Consider the following 11,537-nt stretch of genomic DNA (forward strand, 5'->3'; position numbering starts at 1 on the left):
AAAAAAATTTTAACACCGTTTTGGAATTTTTTTTAGGGGTCAAAATGTAAAAAAAAACATATAAATTTGGTATCCCTGGAACCGTACCGAAACACAGAATATAGGGGACATGTCATTTTGGCTGCACAGTGAACGCCGTAAAACCAAAGCCCGTAAGAAAGTCGCAGAAATGCATTTTTTCTTCAAATCCACCCCATTCTGAATTTTTTTCCTGCTTCCCAGTACATTATATAGAATAATTAATGGTGGCATCATGAAGAAAAAATTGTCCCGCAAAAATTAAGACCTCATATGACTCTGGGAGCGGAGAAATAAAAAAGTTATGGGGTTTAGAAGGAGGGGAGTCAAAAACGAAAAACGAAAATCAAAAAATGCCATCGGCGGGAAGGGGTTAAGGATAAAAATGGAGAGTCTTCAGTAGTTGATACCTTCTAATGGTTAATTGAAAAGATAGTGACAACTAGCATACTCTCAAGACTGCTTAGATGTTTTCTTCAGGTATAGTATAACATGGTATCTGAAGAATCACATATTTATACACAAAAGGACTAGTACTATCAATAAAAGGCTAGGTTTACACTGGCGCCTGATCTCCGATCGGGAATTCCATTCCCCATTCCGTTCTAAGAATGCGGAGAGAAAAGTCCTGCAAGCAGTACTTTTCAATCCGTATTTTCCAAGCAGAAGTCTGGCAGACCCCATTATAGTCTATGGGGTCCATGGGTTTCCACAGGTAGCAGCTTTTTTAAGCATATTAGGAAATCCAAATGCAGGTGTGATCCTAGCGTAGTGAAGGAAATAAACCATAGCAGTTCCTAGATAAGGAGTGTGAAAGTTTTATTGCCCACTAATTGCAATCTAGTCCCTGGTTGTGATGCCCCCACCAATTCTAAGGACACCTACTTTAGTGATGTAGCATGACATAAGTCCATGAGACACATTCATCCCTATTCTGAATATGTCAAAAGTAGTCATGCGTTTATACTTCCAGATCCTCCTGTGTCGCTGAGATTTGAAGTTTCCCTTCAATACCAAAATTTTCATCTCATTAATATTGTGATCAGAATTACAGAAATGTTTTGGCACAGAGAGATCAAATCAAATCAAAATCCAAATAGACATCTGGCATTGCCAAAGCAAAGAGAGTGGTGGGTATTTTAGGGTCCCCTGGACAGTGCTGGCACAGTCTGTTCTCCCGTGGGATCTGTCCTCTTAGAAAGTGTGAGTTCATCCTTATTCGAAGTTTCTGTCCAGTTTCTCCTACAGATTGACTACCAGTAGGACATTTTGTACATACAATTAAATATACCACATTTGGTGGTGCAAGTGAAGGTGCCAGGGATTTTTGGGGATCTTTATCTTGTCGGTGGCCATTATGTATGGGCAGGTTTTACATTTTTCTGGTTACAAAGAAATGCTCCTGCTGTTGTTGAAGGGGACAATGAGCTCTTAATGATGATGTTTCTGATATTAAGGGGCTGCCTATAACACAGAATAAGATGTTCTGGAAATAAGGTGGTCATTTTTTTTTGTAAAATGGTGTGTGTAGTTTCCATGTGACGACTCCCTGCAGCATCTCAAGGTGAGGGTAGTAGACGAGAACCAGGAGGACCACATTGTTTTTCTGTTTTGTAGTATAATAGCTCACACCTTGGTGTTCTTGTAGCTCTGTCAATTTGGTTTTCAACTCTTCTTGGATGGTAGCCCTACTTCAAGAGTGCCTTTTTGAAACCACCATAATGTTTGTCCATATCTACAGGGTCAGAACATATGCAGCTGTATGTAATAGCCTGAAAATTATCGAACCTGAGATGTTGGGCAGTTTATTTCAGTTATGGAGTAGCTGAGTGTTAAGTTGATAGTGGGCTGAAACTGATAGAAATGCTCATGAAATTTTTGCATTCCAACATCCTACACCAGAATTGTTTAAAAGTCGTTCAGGTCATGGAAATGCACTGTATGAACGCTGAACCTGTGGGGAAACTCACTAAATTCATTCTCTCCCAAAATTACTCTTCCTTTGCTGACCGCATATATTTACAACAGACTGATACTGGTACATTCTTTAGTCTTTCCCTTGCTTCTCTATTGAGAGCTGTATGAGGCTACTCACTGAGTAAGGTGTATGGGCTTGATTGTGTAATGAAGGGAACAGCAGGGTGGGAAGGGTCACTTCAAATAGTTAGATTTTGTTCAGTACACAACATAGAAATTTGCCTCTTTTGTCCTATTGCTGAGGAGATTTCATCTTTCATATGACACTATGCAATTGCATATAAATATCCCAATTGCAAATATATTTTCAACCGGTGATTTCTTTGGAAAACGTATATATACTGCAATTCAGGTTAGAATCTCCTCTTTCATACAACAGAAGCAGCAAGTGTCTATAGTTGCTAAGTTTTATAATGCAATAGATATAACTATTTGAAGTGACCCTTCCTCACCTTCATTTTTACTTCATTACATGTATAAGTGCATGTACAGTGAAAAGCAGCGTATAGCTCTCGAAAGAATAAGAAATGCTGAATATTGCAGAAAGGAGCTAAATTGTGTTTAAAGTATATTAAAAAATATATTAATGACACAAATGTTGCAAGAAATGGAGTTTAGCTGCACTTTAATTCAAAGGAGTCAAAATGATATGTGAACTCAAATGTGAAATCAAAATTCTATGTAGAATATTTCCTTGACTTAAAATATTTTTCTCTCTTGATCCACAGAGCCAGTACAAGTTTGTCTGTGAAGCCATTCTCCGTATTTACAAGGACGGTTTAATTCAACCATTGCATCACAGTTAATAGAAATAATCTTCATATCAAAGGGGCTTCCACAAAAAACAATGGAATGCCACACATTCTGGCACATTGGTGGCACTTTAAATTTCAGTAATATATTTTAATTAAAGTATGTCTGTGTATATAACATTTTGTGTATATCTGGCCAGAATCTGTATAATCATTTACTGTACACATCACATATTGTATTATCAAAATAACTACATATAACTTCTTTTGCCTTAGAATATTTTTCCTGATCTGTTTATTGTGAGTAAATACAATTGTAAATAATGCAGACCAATGAAAAATAGAGAATTTAGTAAGATATATATATATATATATATATATATATATATATATATATATATATATATCTTTGTTTTCGTTTCCTCAGTGCCAAAAATAAGCTATGACTTTTTAGTAAACAAGCACCAACACTATGTGTTTCAGATTTTATAAGCTCTATAATGTAAGAGTGTTTTTCTATGGCACAAACTACTTTGCAAAGTTTTGATTTGTCTCATAGACAGCCTTGTTAAATATTGAATTATTCCATTTAAAATGAATTATGTGACTAACTTAATTGCATGCTTTTCCACAAATATGTATACACATTTCTTCAGTTACCCCTGGTTTCCAATACAACTTTCTGTTAGATTATACAGAACTAATGGGGTATATTATAGTCATAACTTACAGTATATTATGTTTGGGGATATTTGGCTTTTTTAGTATTGTATGTTTCTTCAATTTAGGGAACACTGTAATCCCCTAAAACGTTAAACCAGCACTCTTTTGATATTCCATTGAGATAGCACAACTTGGCCATTCCCAAGAACCTACTGCCAAATGTCATTCTTATGACCTTACATATGAACAATACAAAGAAAAAAATTCCAATAAAATTTCAAAGAACTTCAAGGGCATATATCTATAAATTATAAAACTGTACTTTATAAAAAATATGTAACATAAGTAAAGAGAGACTGTGATCAGAAGAAATGCTTTCTGATTTGCACAAACTTGCACAATTATTTAAAGGCTGATATTTGTGATTTTGGTGTTCAATATACTGTAAAAATGCAAACACTGAATTGCAGACAATGCATTTTCTTCTTAAAAGAAAAATGTAACACCTAGGCTTTGTTGACAGTCATTGTAACCATCTGGTTCATAGGACCTATTACATATATGACATATTTGCATCCACAAAGATCCTGATTTTTCCAGCACAAGCTCTGTTCTACAATAGCACGATTTGCTACACTATTCAGGTAAAAAAATGGCACTGAAAACTGATATCTAGCCCCATTTATATGTTATAGCATCCAAATCTCGCCAAGAACTTGAAGCATTGTTTAACTTTAAACATTTGCCATCTTACATGTCTTTGCCTTAAAAGGTATATTTGAACCTATTTTTTAAGTCCAGACCTTTAATGCATTCCAGAAATAGCTCTTCTTCAAAAAAAAAAATGTTAAAAATTAGCAATTTAAATCAATGTATTCAGTATATGGCCACACACAGCAGAAAAGCTAAGTTTTTCTTTGGCTTAAAAAATTCAGCAAAAACAAAGCTGGGAGTGGATTTAGCAGAAGGGAGAAGCATGAGGGCTTCCTTTATATTTCCCCTTTTAAAGATACTCTGAGCTTAAAAAGCTACAGCAAAATATGCAACAAAAATGCAGCTTTCCCAAAATGTGGCCTCAGCCTAAATGTGACCAAATAAATTAAGGTCAGTACTTTAGAGAAAACATAAAGTAGGTTTCTACATTTTCATCACAACTTGTATGCCCACTGTTTTTTGCATAGTACAGCACAATGGACACTTTTATGCACTGATGCTGACGGAAAAGGTTTCTGTCATAAAAATATCCAAATGATTTAATGATGAAATTCTGTGTGTAATTTACATAGGAAATCTTACATATTTTCAATATTTGGATTGTACTTAAAACTCATTGTATCAAGAACTCAACGATATTCTAATGTTAAACTGTAGTTAATCAAAGTGCCTTTACTAGTCTTACCATATGGTATTATACTTGTAAGTATATGCTATATGTAAGTGAAGGATCAACGTTCTATATATCTGTTTTATTATGTGATTGCATATGGGTTGGGACTAACTTTCATGTTGGGTTAAAATCTTCTTTGATGAAAAAAACGTATTGAACTGACTGGTAATCTATTTTATCAAAAACTATATATTCATAAATGTACAGATGTACAATCCCTTACCAGTCCGCTTGTTTGGACCTATCCAGATATATGTATCACAAGTTAATCTCCTCTTCTAAACACAGCATCATTTTGTGACAGATTATCACAAATTGATATGCTAACTATTCTACTTGTGTCTTCCCAATGTGGGAAGGTGAACTGCAATATTTCACGACTTTTGTTGGCATATCATGATATTGTTTTGAATTGTTTTTGCAACAAGCTGGAATCCTTAACTAAAGTGGAGATCAGGTAAGTGTGGATATATGCATAAATAGCGTATAGAGTGTATAAATTATCAATACTGTTAAGAATGTACAAATGTATGATATTATACAGAATAGAGTCGCATTATTTTAAATAGAATACAATAGAACTTTATTGATCCTGGCGGGAAAACTGATGTACCTTGATAGCAGCTGTATGCAAAATATTACAAGGTAGTGTGTTGTGTAATACATAGGGAAAAAAAACAAATAAAAACATATATTATAGAGTATAGGAAAAAAACCACCACCCTAGCCTAATGCATCTGGGTTTTTCATGATAGATATATTTTATTCTGATCCAATCAACTGTCATAGTAAAACTGATTAGCGGGTGACTGCACTGTCCTTCCTCACCAGCATCTCTAATCTGTTCCTATTTCTCTTTCTAATGGCACATCCCCAGCTGGTGACTGCAAAGAAGATGGTGCTTGCTAAACTAGTATGGTAAAACATGGTGTTATGGTGCATAGCTTAAAGGAGAGCATCTTCTGTTGAAAGGAGCAGCTGGCTATTCCCTTTTTTATGTACTGCATCCACCTTCAGTTCAGTTTGCAGTCAATGTGGACCACTCGGTATTTGTAGCTCTTGGCTTTCTCTATCTCATGGCTCTCAATTATCAGTGGTTTTGTATCCCAATTTCCTATACTGAACATTATGGTTAGTTCCTTTGTTTTACTACATTTAGCATTAATCAATTTTGTTTGCTCTCTGGTGCAAACTCAGCTACTGTCTTACTGTATTCGTTCTCACTGCGCTCCCTAACACACCCCGCCATCACAAAGTCATCTGAGAACTTTTGTAAGTGGCAAAACCTTGAGTTATGTCTAAAGTCCAAAATGCAGCTCCCAAACAGGATAGGGGAGGATATAGTTCTTTGGGGGCTATTTTTATGTATTGGGATCTAGCTATTAGGTACTCCATGAGCCATTTCTTGGGATACTCTTATTTTCTCTAGTTTGAATGGTCGATGGTGTTGATGGTGTTAAAAGTAGAAAAGGTCACCCGTACTGTGTTACTGGCATTCTCTAGGAAGGAATAGAGTATGTGCAAATAGGTACGTGACAGCATACTCTGCAACAATTTTTGATTAGTATGCAAATTGCAGAGTAGTTGCCACAATACTAACTGTTTCAATATCTTCATAACCAGCAAGGTGAGAGCAAATGGGTGGAAATCTATAGATTCACACGGTTTATGATTTTTTTGATATTGGGAGAACACACAATATTTTCCATTGCACCGTTTTCTCCTTTAAGTTTCTGTCGTAAAATACAGTTGGTTGCTGGGTCCCACGGTACTCTTTCTGTCAGGGCCCGCTGCTTTCCACAGTTTGACTCTACACAGTTCCATCCTAATGTCCTCTGAGGTGAGCTCCAGACCTTCCGCTTGACTATTTGGTCCAGCTGACAAAGACAAAGATATGTACTGGTAGAACTTTGGCAGCTGATTGGTGACCAAGATTTAGTTGAAGCATCCAGATACTATTAAAATCCAGTTTGGCTAGGAGGTCTGTAGCTTGACTATTTGATCCAGTATCATCTCATTTGTGAGGGCAGAGTTAGCTGATGGTGGGATATATACAACTGAAACCAGGACTGATGAGAATTGACTTGAACTACCATAAGGTCAATATCCATGCAGCAAAGTCATTATTTTTCTGTGGTTTGCATGGCACCATCTACACAAGGTTTTCTAGACCTTATTTTTACCACATGCAATGGGGTCTCTGTCTGCTCTTACTAACTGAAATCCAGGGATATTAATTAAATATTATCAGCATGGACATGTTCATTTAGCCAAGTTTAATTTAGTAAGTTGAGACAGCATTCTAATATTTTTTTAGGGCACAAGGTTTAAGTTATTTCTATTTCTAATCCAAGTACATTTTTGGGGGGAGTCTGACCTGACGGGACCTGCTCTCGTTCTTTGCACTTGAGAAAGGACCAGTGTAAGGCCCGAAACGCGTCGTGCTATATGCTGTATTTTTAACCACTCAATAAATCCTATGAAATTGGACCCTGGTTCGCCATCTTCCTATACATACCAGTGTGCGCGGTTCTCCCTCAACGGACCTTTGGTCCTTCATTCCTCTTTGGTAGCCTAGAGAGTCCAGGAAGATATAACTAATGGGACTATTCTATGGTCCTCAGTTGGTGCTTGACATCCTTGGCGCACAATGTTCTATGCATGCTGGAGTACATTATGTCGGTGCACCTGCTGGCAAGTGTGTAAGTCGTGGGGGAGGATCCAAAGAGCGAACACAACAATCAAGGTGGTTCTACATATGCTAAATTGGGTACAAGACTGGTGAATTAGGGAGCCTGGGAACTACTTGGAAGTCTTGGTCGTGCTTTTCCAACCATTGTTGGCCATTTCTAGCCATGTGATATGTTGTATTGTCTTGTTGGAAGATTCTATCTGGCCCAGAGAAGTCCAACAGATTATATGGGTGTATAAGGACATCAAGGATGGATTTATACCCAAATCAGTTCAGAGTTTCCTCATCGGTTATTCACAATGGTGTGACTTGTCCACTCATGATACACTTTCATTACAACAGCATGAGAACACTTCACAAACTGCGCTGAGATTTACTTTACGAAAAATGAAAATTCACCTCTGTTCAGTGGTGTAACTAAAGTCTGCGCCCAGCATGTAAATAATACTGAAAGTTGCAAGGGAAACAGTTGATCTGTAGGGTCCTAACAGTCTAAAACTGTTTGAAGATACTGATATTGCATGCGCCCTGACTCCTTCACAATTTACATTGCGCAGTATCTGTTTTATAATCACCATTGTTGGGGGTCTTGAATCCCCATCTGTTGGGGGCTCAAGACCCTTAACACCATGTAATGTTATTACAGCCTTTAATAATAGTGCATGTCTACTATAAAACAAATGGTGTGTGTTGTGAATAGTAAAGTGGCCCCACACAGTATAATATGCTCCACAGTGTCCCGTACATAGTGTTGTATGCTCTACAGTGGGCCCCACACAGTATTATATTTTCCACAGTGGTCCCCACACAGTATAATATACTCCGCAGTGGCCTCACACAGTATTATATGATCCAAAGTATCACCCACACAGTATTATATGCTCCATATGGTCTCACACAGTATTAAATGCGACAAAGAACCCCCCTAGAGCCGCTTTAGGAGAACCCAACTAAATATGACAAAATAGCTATCCCCAATAGAATTCACAATCTAAGTTACCTAAATAGTACATCTATACACTAGGTTCAAGCCTATCTGTGCATTTTTGGAGTGTTTGAGGAACCCGGAGTACCCAGAGGCAACAGTGGCAAATATGAACAATATTAAAAGCTGACATATACATAAGTGCCAAGTATATCTTTTTAATTTTCTAAGCTTCAATGTGTCTAGCAATATTAAAGTGGCATTCCCATCTAAAGAATCTTATCTACAGTATACTGCTAGCTTATGTAAATTCAAGAGTTTTCCTACATACATTGCTTTAGCAATGCTGCTTCTTTTGACTGCTATGTGAAACTATTCCTCCCATTTTACACATCATTGGCAAGGCATCCGCCCTGTTATCTGATCATAGGTTGGATGACGTCACTCACTCACTGCTGCTTTCGGCTGTTAGTTAATCAATTTAGCCAATTGCAGTTTTCTGACAAAGGTGCGGACAATGTTAAAATCTCTCTATGTAAATACAGATACATCAAGTCTATTGTCAGCATGGAGCATGTAAGTGTTCTACAACTCTGTCTAATGTAATATACATTTACTGTGTATATTTGATGTGCATTCATATTAGATTTTTACTAATCATAATAAATAATTGTTCATGGCAAAGGCAATATCTATATTTAATAAGGTACTTCATAGTCCTGTCCAACAACAGCCAAAACCCACCCACCAGGTTGTTGAAGAATATAGGAAGTGAGAAGAAGAGAGATCAGGCAAACTGCTGAGAGCAGAAGATAGGAAATCCCCTTTAAGGAGGAGATTTCAAAATGTACTGTAAAAGCTATGTTGCTTTACTTCATTCTTGTGTGGAAAAAGTAGTGATGAAAGCGTAACTCATTTTCTTTTCTTTTTTATCATTATTGGAATTAACTTTATAAAGCTTTATGTAAGAATTCCATATTCAACCTCTATTGCCAGTATACACATACAGTCCTATGAAAAAGTTTGGGCACCCCTATTAATCTTAATCATTTTTAGTTCTAAATATTTTGGTATTTGCAACAGCCATTTCAGTTTGATATATCTAACTGATGGATAACTGATGGACACAGTAATATTTCAGGATTGAAATGAGGTTTATTGTACTAACAGAAAATGTGCAATATGCATTAAACCAAAATTTGACCGGTGCAAAAGTATGGGCACCTCAACAGAAAAGTGACATTAATATTTAGTAGATCCTCCTTTTGCAAAGATAACAGCCTCTAGTCGCTTCCTGTAGCTTTTAATCAGTTCCTGGATCCTGGATAAAGGTATTTTGGACAAACAATTCAAGTTCAGTTAAGTTAGATGGTCGCCGAGCATGGACAGCCCGCTTCAAATCATCCCACAGATGTTCAATGATATTCAGGTCTGGGGACTGGGATGGCCATTCCAGAATATTGTAATTGTTCCTCTGCATGAATGCCTGAGGATTTGGAGCGGTGTTTTGGATCATTGTCTTGCTGAAATATCCATCCCCGACGTAACTTCAACTTCATCACTGATTCTTGAACATTATTCTCAAGAATCTGCTGATACTGAGTGGAATCCATGCGACTCTCAACTTTAACAAGATTCCCGATGCCGGCATTGGCCACACAGCCCCAAAGCATGATGGAACCTCCACCAAATTTTACAGTGGGTAGCATGTGTTTTTCTTGGAATGCTGTTTCTTTTTGGACGCCATGCATAACGCCTTTTTTTATAACCAAACAACTCAATTTTTGTTTCCAAAATGAAGCTGCCTTGTCCAAATGTGCTTTTTCATACCTCAGGCAACTCTATTTGTGGCGTACGTGCAGAAACGGCTTCTTTCTCATCACTCTCCCTGACAGCTTCTCCTTGTGCAAAGTGCGCTGTATTGTTACCGATGCACAGTGACACCATCTGCAGCAAGATGATGCTGCAGCTCTCTGGAGGTGGTCTGTGGATTGTCCTTGACTGTTCTCACCATTCTTCTTCTCTGCCTTTCTGATATTTTTCTTGGCCTGCCACTTCTGGGCTTAACAAGAACTGTCCCTGTGGTCTTCCATTTCCTTACTATGTTCCTCACAGTGGAAACTGACAGGTTAAATCTCTGAGACAACGTTTTGTATCCTTCCCCTGAACAACTATGTTGAACAATCTTTGTTTTCAGATCATTTGAGAGCGGGCTGTCCATGTTCGGCGACCATCAAACTTAACTGAACTTGAATTGTTTTGTAGAAAGAAATGGTCCAAAATACCTTCATCCAGGATCCAGGAACTGATTAAAAGCTACAGGAAGCGACTAGAGGCTGTTATCTTTGCAAAAGGAGGATGTACTAAATATTAATGTCACTTTTCTGTTGAGGTGCCCATATTTTTGCACCGGTCAAATTTTGGTTTAATGCATATTGCGCATTTTCTGTTAGTACAATAAACCTCATTTCAATCCTGAAATATTACTGTGTCCATCAGTTATTAGATATATCAAACTGAAATGGCTGTTGCAAACACCAAAATATTTAGAACTAAAAATGATTAAGATTAATAGGGGTGCCCAAACTTTTTCATAGGACTGTATATAGCAAAAGCCCAGAGGGTTGTCACTTCAAATAGCTGTAACTCCAATTTTAGATCTCCAATCTAAGAAAAGTGCTTCTGGTATTGTTTGAAAGCTGAGAGCAATTTATAGTTGCTACTCCATGCTGTGTGATGGCTGCACATTCCCTAAGTTCCTCCGTGTCTTCCACATTCTCCTCCAAATCTCCCCTATACCTTCACTTCTTGCCTTAGAGAGGTTCCCCTGCAACACCAGCAAGATTTCAGCTAGCATTATCAGTGAATGTGCCTGATGACCTCCTGCCCCTGCTGATTATGGAGCCAAACCTGTTCCTTGTTGCCGTCATTGTTTCTGATGATGCCAACTGTAACCCTGAGCCTCCCTGCACCTGATATAGGCCAGGTTTGTGGTTGCTTTCTACCTCATGAGCCCTGATTGCTGTGTAAGGTCCTCATTTGCCACCTGCTTCAGCATTGCCCCGCCACTGATCACTGCAAGGATCATGGCCCTGTCCATCTTCACCAAGCCATCCTCACATG

The 11,537-nt window shown here is 37.7% G+C and overlaps 1 protein-coding gene across 2 annotated transcripts in view; it reads left to right on the forward strand.

Moving 5' to 3' along the window:
• The window catches only part of PTPN3 (protein tyrosine phosphatase non-receptor type 3), a 247,473-nt gene extending 244,444 nt beyond the window's left edge, over positions 1-3,029 (forward strand). For both annotated transcript variants that reach the window (XM_075270995.1, XM_075270996.1), the window contains exon 27: positions 2,724-3,029. In XM_075270995.1, the coding sequence (XP_075127096.1) occupies positions 2,724-2,801 (78 nt within the window). In that variant the 3' untranslated portion in view covers positions 2,802-3,029. The remainder of the gene's footprint in view (positions 1-2,723) is intronic.
• The last annotated feature ends 8,508 nt before the right edge of the window (positions 3,030-11,537 follow it).

The sequence above is a fragment of the Leptodactylus fuscus genome, chromosome 4, assembly GCF_031893055.1.
Source record: "Leptodactylus fuscus isolate aLepFus1 chromosome 4, aLepFus1.hap2, whole genome shotgun sequence".
Lineage (NCBI taxonomy): Eukaryota > Metazoa > Chordata > Amphibia > Anura > Leptodactylidae > Leptodactylus > Leptodactylus fuscus.